Genomic DNA, 19,584 nt, shown 5'->3' on the forward strand with positions numbered 1-19,584 from the left:
ATATTGGGGAGATACCGATGCTAATGGGGTTAACAAAACAGCGTTTATTGAGATGGATTTAACCTTATATAAACCTAAGCCTAGTGGAACGATTCAAAACAAAACTAATCCGGGGAAATCTTTCATGTTCAGTTCGAAGGCGATTTGGCTCAGTAGGTGAACTCTTGGGCGGGCACATCGTAGTGGTAACCCGGTTCCGGTTGTGGTGGTGGGGGTGGGGGTGGTAGGTACGTGGGCACCGGCGTGGGTGCAGGTGTTGTTGTGGTTGTTGTGGTGGTGGTGGTGGTGGGCGGTGGGGGTGGTGGAGGTGGAAGGTAGGTGGGAGCGGGAGTGGGAGCGGGAGTGGGTGCGGGAGTGGGAGCGGGAGTGGTGGTAGTGGTAGTAGTAGTGGTCGTGGTCGTGGCTGGAGGAGGGGGTAGGTAGGTGGGCACTGGCTTGGGTGGCAGATAAGTCGGTGGTGGCGGCGGTGGTGGTTCCGTCGTCGGGGCAATCACAAATGGTATCTCCGGCTTGGGGTAGTCATAGCCATAGCCATGCTCATGATGCTGCTCCAGGAGTTCCAGCGGCAAATGCGAGACATCTCCGGCTGCGTAAGCCAGCAGGCAGGTGGCCAAAATGAATAACTTCTGAAGTAGGTAAGAAGTCGTTAAATTCAGATTGCTTTTCAAATGTACAACTGACCACACTCACCATCTTCCTTATGATATGTCTGATACCTTGAGCTCTTAAACCACAAATGATTGAGCGTGTGCAGCCGCGGCGGTTTATTTATAGTCAAAATTCTAAAACAGATCGATACTGTCCATGGCTCTCTTGAGGCCAATTATTATCATTTAAATCGATTTAACACCGCTAGCCCCACGGCATTCTGTGTATCGGTAAATGTATCTGTATCTGTATCTGTATCTGTATCTGTAGCGCTCTCCTTAGCCATGTTTATATGAATGATTAGCGCCACAATAGTGCTCCGAAGTTGACAGAGGAGCAGCGTCAACATCGCCAACATTATTTCGGAATCATTTTGCCTTTAGGGGGGCCCTTCTGAGCAGCTTTTCAACAACGTCGTCACTTGGGTTTTCATTGTTACGGTGTTAAAGATAAGAATACACTTCCGTCGGAACCTAGGGCACTAAAGCCTATCTCACACAGAGAAATAGTTATAACCAAATGGCTAAACAAATTTGAAATCTAGTTGAAATGAATGTTTAGTAATTTACCATTTACTATTTACCATTTCTATATGGGTTGCTCCAAATATATATATAAATATATAAAAAATATACACCTATTTTAAGTGCTAATTCACAGTAAATTAAGTGCTTTTCAGCTAGCACCTGTGAGTTTTATTTATTTTAAGCCAGTAAAGTTGTCTCTCAGTGCATCTGAAGAGTTAGTTCCGTCGCTGGAAGCGTTGTAAGCGTGCTCCGCTGGCTGTCATAAATCATTTAGACTTCATTTATAATAATTATGGCTCGCGCTGCCTTTTGCAACTCAAGAAGTTTGAGTGGTCAGAGTTTCATGGACAGATGGACAATGAAGCTGTCTGCTGGACAAGATCTTGCGGAAGCAATTCAGTTACAGATCATTCGAGTTAAAGTGCAAAGGCGGAGCAGACGGTAACGAGCTCAAAGTTAAGATTATTTTAAAACTACATTTTCATTCTTTAGAAATAGACCTATATTTATTTTGAATAATATTATGAACAAGTTTAGAAATATTTCATTTTATTCTTCAGAATCATATTATTGTCTGACCGATGTTACAAAACTATAAAACTATTTTAAATAATGTCTGGGCTATTGGGAACCATCCATTGATTGGAGACCAGCTGAAATCAACTAATTAGTTGGATTAGCGTCTGCGATCACGATTGTTTAAACAAACAGACGATACTGGTCCATGTTCAACTATCACTTTTATTTTATTGCATGCCAAGAAAACGATGGGTTGTTGAACTGCCCAGTAGAGATCGAACTGATCGATTGTCAAGTGCCGGAATTGGATGGCGTGTGCTGAACCATCCTCGTTTCTGCTCGCCTTTGGCCAAAATGCGAGTAATTTATGCCGATTATAATATTAATTGTCTCGTTTTTATGGGCATACATCTCGACACTGGCTAGGCCTCAGCAGTTTTGATCTATCGCAAATCTTTGCAAATTTTGTGATTCCTCAACCGGTTTGGATTAGAAATATTTGGTTGGGCAGAGACATTTTCTGCTTCGCTTTTTATGAATTCAGCACTTTAAGCTGTGAATCTCGTTCTGAGCCGCGTCCAAGGCAAATAGTGTTTGGAATAAGCCCTGTCCAAGGGCCTGAATTGTGAAAGGAACGCAGTTGGATCTCGATTTGATTTTATTGTTTATTATCTTTACGAAACTTTGGTACAAATTGGACTTATTAGGGTGGGTATTTAGCTCTTGAAGCGCCGACTGGGCACCTGGTATTTGTATCCATCGATTTTCTTTGAGGCAGTGATGCTGGATGCTGCTGGTTCCACTGGTTCCTCCAGATCTTCCGCCTGGCCCAGTTCGGCATCGGATGGAGCCACTGGGATGGCATCCTGGGGGAACTCCTCGCCCGTGGGAAACTCGTTGTTCACCTCCAGCTCCAGTTCCGCGACTTTGGGTACATCGTAAACAAATCCATTGCCAGATCTCACCAACTGGGAGACATCTGCTCGAGCGGCCAGACAAATGGCCATAAGTATTAAACTGAATACCCAAAGGCGCTATAGAGTAAAATATTAAATAAATTCGTTAAAAACTGTAGCCAAAACTTATTTATGCGCATTCCTAAAAGCTATTCTAATCCTTGCGTGCAAAGCTAGAAGTAGCGAATATAACATATGAAAACTAGATTTTCTAAATCGAAGTAGTAGCTATAAATTATAATGCTCAAAGCAACTGATGATTATTTTCTTATGATGCATTCAGTAGAATCACTATTGGAAGAAGCCAGTTTTGATTGAATTATTAAAGAAATATTTAAAATGTCGATATGATAGAAGTGCAAATTTGGCGAGCCATTAAGCTTCAGCATATGTTATTCAGGGAACTTGTTTTTCTTTTTTTAAACTTAAATGTGAAGTGTTAAAACTACAATTGAATTAATTTTGAGATTTAAAACTGATAGTGGCGGTTACAAGCTTCTGAAGTCGATGGCTTACCATGATGTTAGATGATCTTTAGCTGGGTATTACTTCAAATGGAAACCTTTAAGAATGCCGTAATAGTTGTCGCTGCCAACGGAGCGTTGCTCAAGCGAATGCAGGCGCCGGCGATCGGGCCCAAACTATTTATACTTCTATATGTTCGCCGCATTTGCCTCATTTTATTAATTGCGCCAAGCCGATCGTGATGACTGTGCTGAAGCCAAAACATAAACCGAACCAGTGGAACAGTGAGCGGCCCTAGATAAACAAACAAACGAATCGATGTTTTGGGCCAAATGATGGTGCTACCGCTGCCGATCGGGCACTCCACTCAAAATGCTACAACATCTCCATCTCCAACCACATCGCCATTGCCAAGGCTAAGACTTGTTTTGTGGGGTCAAGTGTCAGTGCGTTGCTTTTGTCTCTGGCGCATTTGTTCGTCGATTTGTATACGAACTAATGATTCTGACAGATCAGTGTTTGCTCCCATCCAAGTGATCAAAGTGCCTCCTCACATCTTGTATTCAATTATGCAGCCCTGCCCGATCGGTGGAGCATATAAAGCGCATAAAAGCGTCGCTTCAACACGTTTCCGTTTAATTTGAGTTTACGGCTGCAAAACTGCTGCCAATGATCGCACAATTTATCCACGCCAACTTGACATTTTGATTATACTATAGCATCGCATTTCAGCAGACATTGCAAGATTGATTGCACTGGCCATTCGGCCACTGATTAGATTGGTTTATGTCTAGGCGGAAATTCCACCTGCTGTGAAGTGCCAACGGGATTTCAATGCGGACACACCCACTTGTTGCTTTCCCGAAGAAGGCGAACAATAGATAAACATTAATGTTGAAAAGCTCACACCTAATTGTGGGAATACAGTGGTACTAGAAGGTAATACTGACAGGACTGCTAAAAAGAATTTCGCCTTGCATCTAAAAACCTACTTTAGGCAGTAAAATTGATCTATTTCATTAACTAAGCGTCAATAAACTATCTTACTTCTGTAAAGTGCAAATATAGGTATGCATATTGTTAAATGAAAGCCTTCACAGATTTATTTCCCTAAAATATCTCTTCTGTTATTTCGTTTTCTAGAAAAATAAGCATACTTCTCGGCCTTAACGAGTCACATTGAAACTTATAGCATATCCAAAGGCGTCTATAAAATGAAAGAAATGTGTGGACCTCGCAGAAGCATTTAAAATGTAGAAGTGCTTCACCTACCCATAAATCATAAGTTACTAAACTATTTTTTTGTTTTTACTGTATACTATTGTTTTTGAGCACTCAAATGTGATTAAACTTTAATGACGATAAGTCAATTGAATTGAATTTGTGTACGATTGTGTACGATTTGTGTTTATATATCAAAAGACATATTTTTAAAATCGAATGATTTTTATTTTCACGGTTATATCAAGTGTACTCGGCTTTCCTGCGATGGGGAAAGGCCAAGCCACTCATTCACAATTCGTTCAAAAATATGGCTAATACTTAATCTGTGTATTTACAACGAGCTTCGAGAGCCTAGAAGTTGAACGCGGGCTGGGGGTCGTTGGGGTAGCTGTATCCCTTCTGGACGGGGGGCAGGTACTCGACCTTGGGTGCTGGTGGGGGTGGGGGTGGGGTGTAGACGACGACCTTCTTGGTTGGGGGTGGCACGTAGACTGGGGGAGCGACGTACACCTTCTTGGTTGGTGGGGGTGGGGGTGGGACATAGACTGGGGGAGCGACGTACACCTTCTTGGTGGGTGGGGGTGGCAGGTACTCAACCTTTGGGGCGGGAGCAGCGACCTCGAATTTCACGGAGGGCTGGGCGTAGTGGTAGCCATCTTCCTTCAGGATGCCAGCTGGGGGTGTGTACACGACCGGCTTCGGTGGTGGTGGTGGGGGTGGGGTGTAGACGACGACCTTCTTGGTTGGGGGTGCCACGTAGACTGGGGGAGCGACGTACACCTTCTTGGTGGGTGGGGGTGGCAGGTACTCAACCTTTGGTGCGGGAGCAGCGACCTCGAATTTGACGGAGGGCTGGGCGTAGTGGTAGCCATCTTCCTTCAGGATGCCAGCTGGGGGTGTGTACACGACCGGCTTCGGTGGTGGTGGTGGGGGTGGGGTGTAGACGACGACCTTCTTGGTTGGGGGTGCCACGTAGACTGGGGGAGCGACGTACACCTTCTTGGTGGGTGGGGGTGGCAAGTACTCAACCTTTGGGGCGGGAGCAGCGACCTCGAATTTCACGGAGGGCTGGGCGTAGTGGTAGCCATCTTCCTTCAGGATGCCAGCGGGCGCGGCGTGAACGACCACTGGAGGGGTGTACACTGGACGAGGGGGTGTGGGCCTGGGCTTGGGGGCCTCGTAGACCACTGCTGGTGGGGCAGACTCGTGGGACACATAGGGCACATCGATGACGACCGGGGCGCGTGGTGGGGCATAGTGGTATCCATCCTCCTGCAGGTTGTTGCTGTGCGAGAACAGATGCGAAACATCTGCGCTGGCCACGGCCACCAGGGCAAAAGCGATCAGGAATTTCTGCGATCAGGAAGAAAACACAGATCGGTAAGTAAAGCGGCTTTTGGGTAATCACAGATATTCCACGGTCTGCCAGCTCGGTATTCGTATCCACCACCGAGTGCAGCGCTCTAATCCTCAACTCTCCATTTCCGTTTCCCGGCTTGCGGTCTTACCATATTGCTCAGATCCAATTCAACACCTCGAAGGTAGAGTTGTGACTGTGCCTTTTCTGCTCGGCTCTACATTATTTATAGTTCAGCGCGGCTCAGGATGAACAAAAGAGATTTCGTAGCAGAAGCTTCTCGTCGGAGCTCCGAAAACTAAACAGAACCTGCTTGGGATGGTTAACCGGCTGCTGCTGACGTATCTGATTCTTCTGGCTACGCAGCTCCCTCAGAACGACACCCATAAACTTATGGTCTAACTCATTCTCTGTCAAGTCCCAAGCGAAATTTCATAATTCGACGACAAATTTAGATTTTGGCCAGGGCAACAAAATTAAAAAAAAAAAAAGAACCACTAGCACATCCAAATAGAACAACACCTATAATAAAACCACCGCGAATATAATAAAAATCATAACCCAAAGAAAGCCAAAAGCCTGCTTTTTAATATGTGATAGCTTGAAAGCTCAGTCTGCGCCTCGTGAGCTCTTTGAAAAGTTTTAATTTAAATTCAAGAAAAACCGGTGAAATATGGACGATCGCGTGGTAGAACTCAGAATGTGGAGGCGCAGAAGTGCTGGAATTTGGGTGATGGAGGTCCCGCATGGGCTCGCAATTTCATGCTCGGTAATCTGCAGATATTTGGCTAGCTGTGATCGATAACCAGTAGGGGTGCTCTAACAAATGACAAGCAATTCGGAGTTAATTCGCACTTCACGACATAGACAAGGGCACTGATTAAATGATCCCCCACATAAATCTAGTTTAGAACCACGTTCCGCGCTGGTTAGCGCGATGAAAAGCATAAATTAGTTTCGTATTGATTTGGTTTTATAAAAAAACCTATTCGGTATGTTTTATTTATGAGAGCGTTCGTGGATTTGCATAAATTCTCCCAAAAGTATCGCCTGTGCCTTGAGACCCCGAAATATCTCTCCTTCCGACAAAAAAAATGATTGGCACTCCCGAAGGGCAGTGAAGGTTGCCCTTCATCCAAACGTGCATCATCCAGGTGCATGAATCAGTCATCGGGAATGAAACCGGTTCCTCATGCAAGCCCTCCACAAACTGACCTTTGCCATTGCATTTTGCAAGGACAACCACAATCCCTACTTAACCCACTGTTCCAGTTTCCTGTTCTTCTTTAAAGGCAATTGATAAATCGATTTAAGCGAGTCGAAAGCTGCACTCTTAAACTGATTTTTAATGTTGGTCATTTGAATTCCTACCGTCAAACTTGATTGTTATACAATCGATTAGAATTTTAATGAAATCCATTTATTTTTGCCATAATCTCACATGTAGATTATTGCTTGTCAATGCAAATACATTATTATCCTAGTTGGCTATGACGTACAAGGTGGATAGTATTCCAAGTATTCCCACCAAACGTGGCTAGGTCGATCGTTGACCGAAGCCATAATTTGATTCACGCTGTTCTTTTTTTAGAATTTCGGGGATTTTTTCGCTTAATTTCCATATAGAAGTTGTATTGCGTAATCTATAGGGCAGATCTCGGCAGTATCAACGCAATCTGGTTTGGACGTCAGACTTAGTGCGAACTATCTACGTCACCACTTGGACTAAGTAGTCAATCAAGTGATTATTAAACGTGCCATACTCATCGATTAATAGCGATGGCTAATTTTGAATGGCTGTTAGCGCGACTCTGACAATTTGTCGAAATTCGATGTGTGTGTTTTGACCCGAGCGGATCAAAGTTTCCGGCATTTAAATGAGTTCTCATACCATGATCTACCCGCTAATATAAAAAATTAGCTCTGATTACTTCATCCGAAGTGAAAACAGCGCTTCTGCCAGCGGCTTAATTAGATTAATGCTGGGTAAATGCCACACAACGGTAAACGAGTTTGCAATCTGCAGTCCCCAAATATATAGCAAATATATATCGTAGCAAATGTGTATTCTAAACAATGAATTTGCTTAACGTTTTGTTGAAATAGCCAAATATGTGCACCGCTTAGCACGCGTGCGATGTATTGGGATTGGGGATCTGAGTCGTATAACCGATCCTGAAACCGGTTCAGTTAGTTTGGTGAATGCTTTAGAATTTAGTGTTTATAAATTTCACATTAGGTATTGGGCGTAATTAAGAACAAGTTTATTCTGTTCATTCTTATGAGTGAGTTCTCTCAAAACCAAAACCAAAACCAAATCCAAGACCAAATTCCAACCGAATGCAAGCAAATAATTTTGAAAACTTTTTATCAATCCTAGCATAATGTCAGACATTAATCTTCAAGGAGGGTAGATAATGTTCGGAATCAATTAGCGGCCAGGCAACGGAAGCCAAGTTAACACAGCCAACCAGCTACAGGCCAATATATACTGGATGTTTGGTAACTTTTTGCACGAGCAAAACGAAACCGCAAGCCAACACAGCACACAAAAGCTAAAGTTCATTAAGAATACAACAAAATTTCTTTCTGGCTGTATAAATCTGCATTAAGAGCACATAAATTCCAAAAATTATTCAACATCATCTTTGAACCAACCGTTGTGGCTAACATGTGTGGTTCGTATCTCCGCTTACTCTGTTACGGCAGCAGCTTTTGTTAACAGCGGCGATACAGACAACTTAGCAAAACACGAACTAGTAAGCACAAAGACTAAAAACCGTTATTATACCCGTTAGTCGTCGAATAAGAGGGCATACTAGATTCGATGAAAAGTATGTAACAATTAGAGGAATAATCCACCCCAATAAATATATACGTTCTTGACTACGATCACCAGGCCAGTCGACCTGGTCATGTCCGTATGGTATTTCATTAGCTCACTAATCGGATCATTAGGATGATATTAAATAATAAGTTCGTACTCAGTGGACCGTAGCGCTATGGGACACAGGTATTAGTATACCTATACTGAATCAATCTAACCAAGAGAGTACTATGACCAAACTTCGAGACAAAGTGATTCATTACTCCGATACAACCTCTGGGTAAAACTTATATATGGTAACTAGAGAGTTAAAAGTAAAAAAAAAAATATTTCAAACTCAATCTTAATACTAAAGAAAAGTGAAAGTACTTACCGAAACAAATTTATGGACTTGACGAGCTCCTCTTTTTTTATGATTTTAGCACAAATTGATTGAAGTTATTGTTTTATGGCTGACATGGAACCCGCGTCTGGACCTCTGCTTTTTATTTATGGTTCGCAGTCGCAACCGCATTTGGCCAGACGACTGCAATTAGAAAGATAATACCGATACATATGCAAAAGATATACCAGCTGAATTGTATTAGATATACTATATACTTGGGGTTCTACCCAAAATGTCTTATAAATACCAAATGCTGTGTTCGCAAAAAAACAGTTTAATTGTTCGACTTTGTGTGATCAACATGGTAGGTTTCATTCGGATTGGATTTAATGATTGTGGGATTAATGGAAAGTTTTTCTGCGGCCAGCGTGTCCTCTTTTTGCCTTTCGCAGTGGCTCTCTTGGGAGTGGTCGGTGCTACTTCGCTGTCCAGGACCTATTTGCCGCCTCAGGTGCAGCGCCAGGTGGTGAAAACCCAGGTGATCTCTGCTCCGAGGGTTCAAGTTCAGCCCCAGATCATTCAGCGCCAGGTGGTTCAGCCGCAGAACACCTATCTGCCACCTCCGGTGGTGCCACAAGTGCTGCCCGCTTATCGTCCTGCTCCAAAAGTGGTACAGATAGCTCGTCCTGCTCCCCAAGTGATCTCCGTGGCTGCTCCCCGTAACACCTATTTGCCACCTCAAGTGATTAGTCGCCCTGCTCCACAGGTGGTGACCATTGCTCGTCCTGCTCCGCAAGTGATCTCGGTGGCTGCTCCGCGCAACACCTATCTGCCGCCCCAAGTCATCGCTCCCCGTAACACCTACCTGCCGCCCCAGTAAGATGCATCATCATACGAAACGACATTTCTGAGCAACCACCAACTCAACTGGTTTGTGGTTTAACCCACAACACCAACTATATTCTAATGCTAATTTGCCAGCTCGACAAAGAAATGCAAAAATACATTTAATGGGTTTATTTGAGTGTCTGACTTAATACGATTTGCATATTCTCGAATTAGTGCAAAGAAGACAATAAAGAAAGCTCAGAAAGATAAACAAAAACATTGTTTAGTTTTAAGACCAACGGAGGGCGTCAATACAGTTCTGATAACGTAATTATGCAAAAAAAGGGACCCAAATGCCATTAACCCCAAGAGGAAACACCTAATATCTTTGAAGTAGCGATCTTGAGGCTGCCCTGAACAATTAATTAATCAGTCAATCACTCAATAAAGTCAGCGGAACATTAGGTCATTAGTCTGAGCTGTTTATTCGGTTTAAGTGGAAACGTCTACGGCTGACTAGATAGTTTATAACCGGCTAATTGCAATACCTCCTGTTCTGGATCGTTCAAAAATAGCTCTCTGCTACTGTTTTTATTAAGCCAATAGGAGCTTAGTCTAAGCAAAAGCTTGGGTGAATTAAAAAAGCTCTTCTTCAATACGAAACTAAACTATCTGGTTTGCGATCAAATTGTTTTGGCAAACAATTAAGCTGTGATACGTGTATTCTTATGAATATTTATATTTCGCATGACAGTTAAAAATACTACACTTTTTAATCCAAACTCCATGGCGTACCTAACTGATAAAAACAAGCCACATCTGGCGTCGTGCTCGAGGTATCTGTTTGCCCAATTAAACAAATTTTTTGACGCGAAGAAAAACATTTTGCTGATTTATGATACTCAGCACTTCCGTTTGTACCCGCAGATTCGCCGACTTGTATAAAAGTAAAGGAGTCGCTGGTCTATGATATTATTCGATTCGTTGCTCCTAAAGTAAACAGATCATCTAACATGGTAAGGATCTGCCTTCTGCATTGCGGACTATATTTAATGGCATATTATTTCTCCTACGTTTTTTTCCTGCAGAAATTCATCATCTTGACTTTGGCCGTGGTTGCCTGTGTGGCCGCCGAATCGGGCTATAACTACAATGCTCCCCGCCAGGTAGCCGCCTCTGCACCCGCTCCTGTTTTCCAGCAAGCTGCCTCTGCTCCAGCTCCAGTGAGGACCTACGTGCCCCCTGCTCCTGCTGCCTCTGCCCCAGTGCAGGCGTTTGCCCCTGCCCCAGCTCCAGTAGCTGCCCCTGCTCCCGTTTTCCAGCAAGCCGCCTCTGCACCAGCTCCAGTCCGCACCTACGTGCCCCCAGCTCCCCAGGTCCACCACCATGCCGCCGCCTCAGCTCCAGCTCCCGTTCAGTCCTTTGCTCCTGCTCCAACTTTCGCCGCTCCCGCTCCGGCTCCGGCTCCAGCTCCAGTTTTCCAGTCTGCTCCCGCTCCAGTGAGGACCTATGTGCCACCCGCGCCACAGGTTTCCCGCGCTCCTGCTCCGCAAGTGCAACGTGCCCCTGCTCCGGCTCCCCAAGTTCATTACCACGCTGCCGCATCCGCCCCCGTGCAGAGCTTCTCGGCCCCAGCACCCGCCCCCGCCCCCGCTCCAGCTTTCGAGTCCACCGCACCGGTGTTCGAGGCCGCCGCTTCCGCCCCCTCTGCCGCCCGCTCCGGATACGATTATAGCCAGCCCGCCGTCAGCCAGCAGGGATACAGATACAAGACCGTCCGTCGCCGTGTGTTTAGGCACCGCGCTTAAGCGATGATGTCGTTACGAATACAAATTGCGACAATAAAAAGCGAAAATTAAATTTATAAAAACATAGTTTTATTTAAGCATTAAAACTCTAACAAATATAATAAGATAATTGGATAATTATACAATGACATACTATACGTATACGGAAAAGAAGCACCGACAAAAATAAAATCAACATTTTATAAAGTACAACTAATATAACTCCTAGCAAAAGTAAACATAAAGTGGACGATCAGTGTGGCACAACCTTAAACCTTTATTAATTAGTGTTAATTAGCATTGGAATGCAGTTTTTCTGTGAATGACCAAAGATAAAATGTTCCCCACTTCATGAAATACATCCACATGGTTAACCGTAAGTAAAAACAAGATAGAACTCTAAGTTCCTCGACTTTTAGATACCCGTTACTCAGCTAGTGGGAGTAAGTGGCCGTTTAAGTGGATATGTACACCTCTTACCAAGGCCTTTTTTTATTATCTATCGCTAATATTCAGTTAGCTGTTAATAAAAAATTAGTTTGTAGCTTAACTTTCATTACTAGGCCAAATTTACCCTGGGGATGGAGTTCAAAGAACCCATGTGTCATCGTATAAGTGTGCAGCGCACTTGGGCTAATAAATTTAAACGCTCTGATCTAAGAAATTTACGGGACACTTTCATTGTGCTTCAGAATATTCATTTGAATTTAAATTGGGGCTATTCAATAAGAACAAATGGGTCACATAAAGCGCGGAATCGATTTCTCACGCTAGGCAACAGGTTTCGCTTTCAACTTCGCACAAATTTTGGGAGCTCGCGATGCAACGCCAAAGATCCCAAAGAGAGTATATAAGTTGCATCCACAGCTGCCCAGAGTCACTGGCACTTGAACAATGGTAACAGAACAACGATAAGTCTGAGTTCCCAATTTCACTAAAACATTTTTATTGTAGAACATCCTTGTGATCCTGGTTTTATGCCTTATGGCAACCGCATGTCTGGCGGAAGTTTCCCATGTGAAACACCACAAGCACCAGAGGCATCATCAGCCCAGGGAACACGAATACGACGATGAGGAATCCCACTATCCGCATTCCCACGAGGAAAAGGAGGTGGAGCAACCTTTCTACAAGAAGGAGAAGCATACAAGTGAAAAGGTGGTTTACCACAAGGAGGAGGAACACGAGGAGCCCAAGGAGCACAAGGAACGTCACCATGAGGAGCCCAAGAAGCAGAGAGTGGATCACTACCATCACTATGACAAGAAGCCCGAAGTGAAGACCCAGCACATCCACTACAAGCAAAGTAAGCCCCATATCCGTACGGATTACAATCAGGACTTGTTCACTCCAGCTGCCACCCAAGTGGTTCATCGACGCCGTCGTCCTAGTCGGATTCTATACGCCAGTGCCCCCAACTCGGTGTTCCACACCCACACACAGATCAACGTGCAGTCTCAGGACTCGGAATTGAATTCCCTCACGCGCCCAGATCTCGCACCTGGAGCACAGGATCCTGCTGGGGCTCAAGCACCGACTGGAGCTCAGGCACCGGGCTTGCGACCCAATTGCCAGTTCATTGGACCTGGAAACATACCACCTGGCTGTGGACCCTCTGATCCCATAGGTGCTCAGCTACCAGCAAGTGCTCTGGCACCCACTGGCGCTAATCTGCCGGCCAATCAACCCGTACCCGGCGGCCAATTGGCTGTTCTGGGTAATGGCCAGCGACCTCCACGTCCAGGTGGCTATGTAAGTGGATATGGCAACCGACTGAACTTTTTCGTTGATCCCTCGCTGGGTCAGCTAGGGGCCATAGGTAATGCTGCAGCTGGAAATCAACAAGCTGCCGGAGGAGCTCAGCTCGCAGGAGGAGCTCAACTCGGAGCGAGCCAAGGATTCGACCCCTCTTTCGGCGCCCAAGCAGCTAACGGAGCTCCATTTAACCCAGGATTTGGAGCTGGTCAAGCTCAAAGACCTGCGCAGAACCAATATGATCCCAACCTACAGTTAGGTGGTCCTTTTGATCCCTCCTTGGGTGCTCAATTGGGAGCAGCTCAGGGTGTTCCTAACCAAAGACCAAGTGGACAGGGAGCATTTGATCCTTCTACAGGTGCTCAACTTGGCGCTGGGCAGAGTGTTCCTAACCGGAGACCCAATACACAAGCCGCCTTTGATCCCGCTTTGGGCGCTCAACTTGCAGCTGGCCAGGGCGCGCCTAATCAGCGACCCAATCCAGCTGGACAGGGAGCATTCGATCCCAATCAGGGGCAGTTCGACCCCTCCATTGGAGCCCAATTGGGGGCGGGTCAAGTGCCACGCCTCAACAACCGACGTCAGCGCAATCGATCCAACTACCAGGGCCTCAATGTGCTGAATGGCAACGTTTTTGGACAACCCCATCTCCAGGGACCCACAAATGCGCTGGGAAATCAACAGGACACCAACATTATAGATGGCAATTTCTACAGCGATCCCCATTATGGACACCAGCGGGCCTTGGTATCGGTTAATCCCAATCAGCGCTCAGTCCTTATACCCGACGACGATGATGCGGATGATGATGGAATGGATGAATTCCTGGCCTTCGCGGCCAGTAGGAGGAGGCCCGTCCATACCGCTCCCAAAGAACTGCGACCTCATAGTATCATTTCAAAGCGAAACAATGTGGATCTAAAAACATCTGCTTCGGAGTACGACACTGATTATCGTGAGGATGGCTATCACTACCAGAAGCCCAAACATGCTTTCGAGTTCTAAGTGTTTTAAAGCTGAACATAATATACCATACATTAAATCATACTTATCAGCATTTGCTACAAGAGCATTCAAAACAAAAGTTGTTTACATAATTTTAATAATGTTAAGCATACTTTCAGGCGAAAAATATGGTGGTTATTTCCGTTTCCGTTTCTTAAGTTGAGCTTTACATATTGAGCTTTAGCTTAAGCTTTACACCAGACTACCGTTTTCAATATATAAAGATCCAGATATTTATAAACTGGATATGATGCTGATATGTTTACCTCAAATTATGTTCTTTAAATTACTTATATTAGCATAAATATACACATGTGCAAATAAATTAGGGCATTTATGTTCTGGCCATATCGACGATTGCCTTTGATGGAAAAGTTTTTAATATTGGCCTTTAGGGTACGCGGAAAGAAAACTAGTTCAGAGCTATATATAAATAGGGGCACAAAGTGATTTTTATAGTGAGAGAGGCAAAATGAATTGTCGGCATAAATTTATGCAATCATTTAGATTCGATTCTCATGCAAATCCAATCAACTAAAATCAAAATAGAAATAAAACAAAATCCATTGTTTCAAAAGGCAGCAGATCTTGGCCAGTCGACTGCATAAAGGTGAGCTGGCCAAAACACATTCATTGGGTCCATTTTTGGCCCGTCGCATTTGTGACCTATGGATAAAGGCTGCGTGTATGTTCGGTTTTTGTTATGATTATTTTTTGCGCAGAATGAGACGGGCCTTAGTAATGCTTAAATTCGGCAATCAATGTCAATATTAGCGAGTGGGCTCCTAAATCAAATGTGGGCAGTCCACTGCCGGCTTGAGCGTCTTTTTTTGGCCAACTGTAGGTCAGAGAGGATTAGCCCATCTCGTCGGCTCTTGACCCAATACACTGGCACATAGAAAGCTATTAGCTGCTCACCATAAATCAGCGTACTTCTCCTGGTGAAATTAGCCCACTTAAGTGAGCCAAATGCCCGCAACAGAACCATCAAAAATGGCTACAAGTAGCATTAAATTAAAATAATTTATGGCAAACTTTCGGATCAAACTCTACGGAGGAGCCCAGATCGGCATAAAATTAACGGAGACCGCTAGGGCATTCAAAGCCCCCTGATTACAGAAATAAATTTCAGATGATGTCTGTGCGAATTTCGCCGGCTTGTGGCTATGCAAAGCGAGTGAGTGGGTTCATAGTGGGGCTGGTGGAGTTCAATGATCCCCAGCCACCCGCTTCTTTGGCAATTAATGCTACAAACATTTTGGGTTTTGGGTCATTTTGAGGTTTTCCCTAGGAACTGAGCAAAATCCTAACTAGAAGTAACATTGATATTGTTTGTTACACATACATATGTTATACATACGAGTATATTGTTTTCTACTACATAAGAATCTGAACTTTATGAACTGAAACCGAACAATTTATCGATTTAACATTTTCATTTAAAATGAATATTCAATATCCGGTCAGTAAACTTGTTTTAATTATTATCAGAAGCCATTAAGTTCATATAAATCGAATATAAATTGATTTCTTCATGTGTATATATAATTAAATGGCTTTCCAGATGGCAACATAGAGCTAGAACTCTGTACTCAAAGGGCTCTGAGTTTTTGAATCAGAACTAATCTGATGTAATCTCATGTAACTCCGCCTTGCATCATCCGTTAAATATAGCCTAAGAAATCGACAAGCTTGCGATGCTCGGATGATTAATTTTCATCACTTTGTAGCCACATAATTAATTTTAGACAGCCATAACCAAGAATAGATTTTCAAGACCGATCGTACTCGAAGCCCTATGTTTCCATGGCATCAACAGAAAGCCATCAAACAGAAAGCCACTCGATGAGCCGCGGGCAGCCCCAAAATAAGAATCGACTTAAAATCAGATTTACATGAAAGGAACTTGCCAAATTTCGGCTGCCACGCGTTTCCATTATTTATTGGCCCCGAGCCGAGTGTTAAAAGTGTGCGGAGTTTTTTCTTCATCTTTTTGCTGCCCTGTTGCTTGGCGTTGATTTTTGTATATTTATATTTTAGCTTTTTCGGCTTTAATATGTTTTTTTAGAGCTCTGGAGATGCGCTCCATGGCGGTAGTGGCACTTTCTATTCGCCGGCTCAGACGAGTGTGGCGATTTTGGAACGGGTTTCCAGAATGATTTATCATTTATTTTAGTTAAACAAAAAAAGAGCATCACAGGCTAAAAGAACGTTAAGTTTATCATAAAAGACTAAAACGTGTACTTGGCTAGTGGGTATAAGGTCTTTTTAAGCCGACAGTCTTTTACTCTGTCAGCCAAAAATGTTTGATTTAGAAAATGTGGCTGGATAGCAACAACAAGTCTTATTGAATATTAAAAGAATTGTACAAGAACTTTATTAGGATTATTCACCGTTGATAAATACAATTAAAAATAATATAATATAAATAATATATTATATAAACAAAATATAAGCAGCTTACTTTATTTGGCAGTTCAACTAGTGTTTATACACCGATGTCCTTACCATAATATTGAATATAAATATACAAGAAGAATAAGAAAATATAAAGTTAAGAATATATGTACAATATGCGTAAGGGAATCCTCCCCAGTTAGGGTATCTTGAAAACTAAACGAACTAGCGCGTGTGACTATGCCGGGCAAAAGTCAAAGGCTAAGACTAAGACAAAGGAAAGGCTGCAGCCACGAGAAAGAAGTTGCCGCCTGATAATCTCGCAGATATGGCCGAAATCGAATGGCCATAATATTAATTAGAATAGAATTTGCATTAATTAAGCCAACGCGAAATGGTCTTTGGTTATTGTTAGACAGAGCGACGCGACCTGTGGGATTATGCAAAGGCAGTCTGAATCTGGTATACACAGCGTTTTGGAAACTCCATTTGGGGAGACCGATCGAGCGTGCCCATCCATTAACCATTAGACATTATACAGATAACACAATCAGTGGGACGGAGATCTCCTTTCGCTGATCCGCTCTCCTGCCCATTTTCTTTTTGTGGGTTACGCTAATTCGATGCCCACGCTTACTTATTAAGCCGGGCTGGCAAATGCTGGCAAATTTAAGTGTTGTCTGTGGCCATTGTGTTGGGGTTTTGTTCCCTTCTGCGGGACGTCTGTATGGGACCACAACTGCCATTCACTAATTTGCATATTTCTCTATTTTTCGGCATAAGCAGCGATTCCGAAATGGAACTATTAAGTGTTCGGACCGGCTCACCGGACTACTGATGGATAACAATAATAAGCAGATGGGGCAATGGTTATCTATTGACTGGCAGCTTTCGTGTAGAACATCTATGGACAACTGGACCAAAGTCAGCATAGAAATACAAACATGTGGAGAATATGCTAGAACTCGCTATGTTGCCAGCGAATAAAATGTAAATTGGCAAAGCCATAAATTCAGCTCGTTAATACGCGCAGCTCTTGACTATTTTTAAGTGCTGCACACACACAGGAAATGAAATGATTTATCTCTGGCGTACAATGGCAAGCCAAACAAGAATTGTAAGGCTCTAAACCTTTATGCATTTGGAAATAGGAAAACTGATATAGTTGCTATTTGATACCGACCAACCTCTTTATGGTCGCCGCGTTAATTAGCCAAACTGGTGCTATTAAGGCCCGTCTTCTGAGATTGGTGGTGATTGGCGGCGCGTGACAACCATCCATCACCGGCGCAATCCCCACAAGCACCATCCATCCCGTCTTAAACTTCAGGCAACCCCATAGATCATGACCTTGACTTTCGCAGCTGTACTTTGACCCGAGTTGTATAGCGATTTTTCGATGAATCGATTGGCGGCGTGTTAGTCATCGTTTATCCTCGACTTTACGGAACCGATTAGTTCCTAGCACTAACAAGCCTTGCTTCATTCATGGCTAATTTTTTTTAGCTTCGATGTTGCAAATACACCGAATTGTGGCCAAATAAAACATGTACTCCCCCTCTCCAAATTTAACCATTAATCATTTGCTGAAGAGTAGCTGCAGTCTATAGTTCACGTTTGCTCTTAACAAATTGATTAGCCTTCCTTTTTTAAACGCATTAATATCTATGATTTAATCATTTAATCCCATTTTATGAACTGTAGCGCGCGTTTAAATTTAAGCTAACTCATAAATAAGCCAAAATAAATAATCCTTTTCTACCGGTGCAAACCACTTTACTTGATTTATTCAAACATCCCATGCATGTCCATGTTTAATTTTCGAAGCAATTGATGAGAGCTTTTTAACAGAAGTGACACAAAAATCAGTTGCAGATCAAATATCACATCTGAATGATATAGAAAAATGCTTAAGTTGGGATTAAGTCTGCTGTGGGCTGTCAACCAAATTGTTCCATATATATAATAAGAAACATGTTTTTAAATGTAAGCTGTAGCTATTTCAAATCTTATCGATCCAATATAAAAATTAGCCATTAAGAAATTGTTTTAATAAACATTAAGATATTGTAGAAATTACGTTGCTATGCCATATTGTTCCATATGTTGATATCATATAAGATAAACCAATATTATAAGCCCTTTCAAACTTAGTAATTGATTAGCGCGCATCCGCATAAAGCAGACTATTCTAAGAATTCACAATAGGATATTCTGAAGATCTCTTCATCCAACATCCGGCATTCTGTTTACAAACCTAACAATTCGTACGCATCAGGCATAATTATATCATATTTCCAAAATTTGAATGGCTCGCTTGGTCAGTTCCTATTTGTTGATTAATGAACGGCGAACGACATCGCCACAAAGAGAAGCGGCTGCGATCGAAATAATCGACTTTTTGAGTGGCGATTCGGATATCTATTGAAGTGAGCGATTTGGATTGAAACATATAACTCATCATTTGAATTTAAATCGAGCGCAATTCCATCGGCGGCTTGAATGAAACAAGGCTGGCGGACGAACACAAAGAGGTGTAAACAAGATGAGAGAGCCAAGTTAATTCATATAATTCATATACATATATAAACTCATATATGTATGTATTAAAAGTATGTTTGCGCGCTCGACTTGTCCAAAACTTTGATGTCCATCAAATCTTTTGCATATGATTAAATAAAACAATTAAGAGAATCCGTGCGAACGATTTTGGCCATTAAACGTTTTTTTAGCCATCAACTGCTCTCGAGCTTCAGCTTGTGCGAATGTAAGCGTCGCAGTCGCCGTCAATCGAGTTGGCCAAGCTGCGTTTGAGCCGCAAAGAGCGGCTTAGAACTCGTAGCCCAGCAAAACCAAAGCCGAAGCCGTGCGAATTTACAGACGCGTGCGCCGGCAGCGACGTCTTTTTGGGCAGAGCCGCAAAAAACGCCAGCTCTGTAATAGCCAGCGAAGAGCGGAGAATCT

The 19,584-nt window shown here is 43.3% G+C and overlaps 6 protein-coding genes across 9 annotated transcripts; 3 read left to right on the forward strand and 3 right to left on the reverse strand.

Moving 5' to 3' along the window:
* Positions 1-26: 26 nt before the first annotated feature.
* Positions 27-812, reverse strand: LOC6544212 (extensin). Of its 2 annotated transcripts, none has more exons than XM_026977120.1 (2): positions 691-812; positions 27-623 (listed from the first exon to the last, which is right to left on the reverse strand). In XM_026977120.1, the coding sequence occupies exons 1-2, from the start codon at positions 691-693 to the stop codon at positions 150-152; spliced, it is 477 nt and encodes a 158-aa protein (XP_026832921.1). In that variant the 5' UTR covers positions 694-812; the 3' UTR covers positions 27-149. The 2 variants fall into 2 exon arrangements, with proteins under 2 accessions (XP_026832921.1, XP_001971905.3); XM_001971869.3 differs by having other exon boundaries at positions 27-626; positions 691-777.
* A 1,522-nt stretch (positions 813-2,334) lies between these two features.
* Positions 2,335-3,169, reverse strand: LOC6543699. The gene is made up of 2 exons (XM_026978121.1): positions 3,143-3,169; positions 2,335-2,728 (listed from the first exon to the last, which is right to left on the reverse strand). Exons 1-2 carry the CDS (start codon positions 3,167-3,169, stop codon positions 2,411-2,413), a joined length of 345 nt encoding a protein of 114 aa, XP_026833922.1. The 3' UTR covers positions 2,335-2,410.
* Positions 3,170-4,551: 1,382 nt separating this feature from the next.
* On the reverse strand, positions 4,552-5,943 carry LOC6543700 (extensin-1). Of its 3 annotated transcripts, none has more exons than XM_026977564.1 (3): positions 5,848-5,943; positions 5,428-5,692; positions 4,552-5,211 (listed from the first exon to the last, which is right to left on the reverse strand). In XM_026977564.1, the coding sequence occupies exons 1-3, from the start codon at positions 5,848-5,850 to the stop codon at positions 4,691-4,693; spliced, it is 789 nt and encodes a 262-aa protein (XP_026833365.1). In that variant the 5' UTR covers positions 5,851-5,943; the 3' UTR covers positions 4,552-4,690. The 3 variants fall into 3 exon arrangements, with proteins under 3 accessions (XP_026833365.1, XP_001971907.3, XP_026833366.1); XM_026977565.1 differs by having other exon boundaries at positions 4,555-4,849; positions 5,120-5,692; XM_001971871.3 differs by having other exon boundaries at positions 4,554-5,692.
* Positions 5,944-8,753: 2,810 nt separating this feature from the next.
* Positions 8,754-9,871, forward strand: LOC6543701 (lysine-rich arabinogalactan protein 19). Its single transcript, XM_026978122.1, is given in 3 exon segments — positions 8,754-8,774; positions 9,217-9,270; positions 9,273-9,871. Coding segments are annotated over 3 exon segments (531 nt in total). The 3' UTR covers positions 9,729-9,871.
* A 769-nt stretch (positions 9,872-10,640) lies between these two features.
* Positions 10,641-11,484, forward strand: LOC26526320 (skin secretory protein xP2). The gene is made up of 3 exons (XM_026977599.1): positions 10,641-10,692; positions 10,765-11,151; positions 11,296-11,484. The coding sequence occupies exons 1-3, from the start codon at positions 10,690-10,692 to the stop codon at positions 11,482-11,484; spliced, it is 579 nt and encodes a 192-aa protein (XP_026833400.1). The 5' UTR covers positions 10,641-10,689.
* An 858-nt stretch (positions 11,485-12,342) lies between these two features.
* On the forward strand, positions 12,343-14,223 carry LOC6543702. Its single transcript, XM_001971873.3, has 2 exons — positions 12,343-12,360; positions 12,418-14,223. Exons 1-2 carry the CDS (start codon positions 12,358-12,360, stop codon positions 14,221-14,223), a joined length of 1,809 nt encoding a protein of 602 aa, XP_001971909.2. The 5' UTR covers positions 12,343-12,357.
* The last annotated feature ends 5,361 nt before the right edge of the window (positions 14,224-19,584 follow it).

This window comes from Drosophila erecta, unplaced genomic scaffold (assembly GCF_003286155.1).
Source record: "Drosophila erecta strain 14021-0224.00,06,07 unplaced genomic scaffold, DereRS2 tig00000021-arrow-pilon, whole genome shotgun sequence".
NCBI classification, from domain to species: domain Eukaryota; kingdom Metazoa; phylum Arthropoda; class Insecta; order Diptera; family Drosophilidae; genus Drosophila; species Drosophila erecta.

What these genes read in the sequence shown, in the direction of transcription:
- LOC6543699 (XM_026978121.1), bottom strand. Translation starts at nt 3,169, where the DNA reads ATGGTAAGCCATCGACTTCAGAAGCTT. An exon ending in GCCATCGACTTCAGAAGCTT is followed by an intron (nt 2,729 to 3,142) that starts GTAACCGCCACT and finishes TTTACTCTATAG; the next exon opens with CGCCTTTGGGTATTCAGTTT.
- LOC26526320 (XM_026977599.1), top strand. An exon ending in CGGCTCCGGCTCCAGCTCCA is followed by an intron (nt 11,152 to 11,295) that starts GTTTTCCAGTCT and finishes GCCCCCGTGCAG; the next exon opens with AGCTTCTCGGCCCCAGCACC.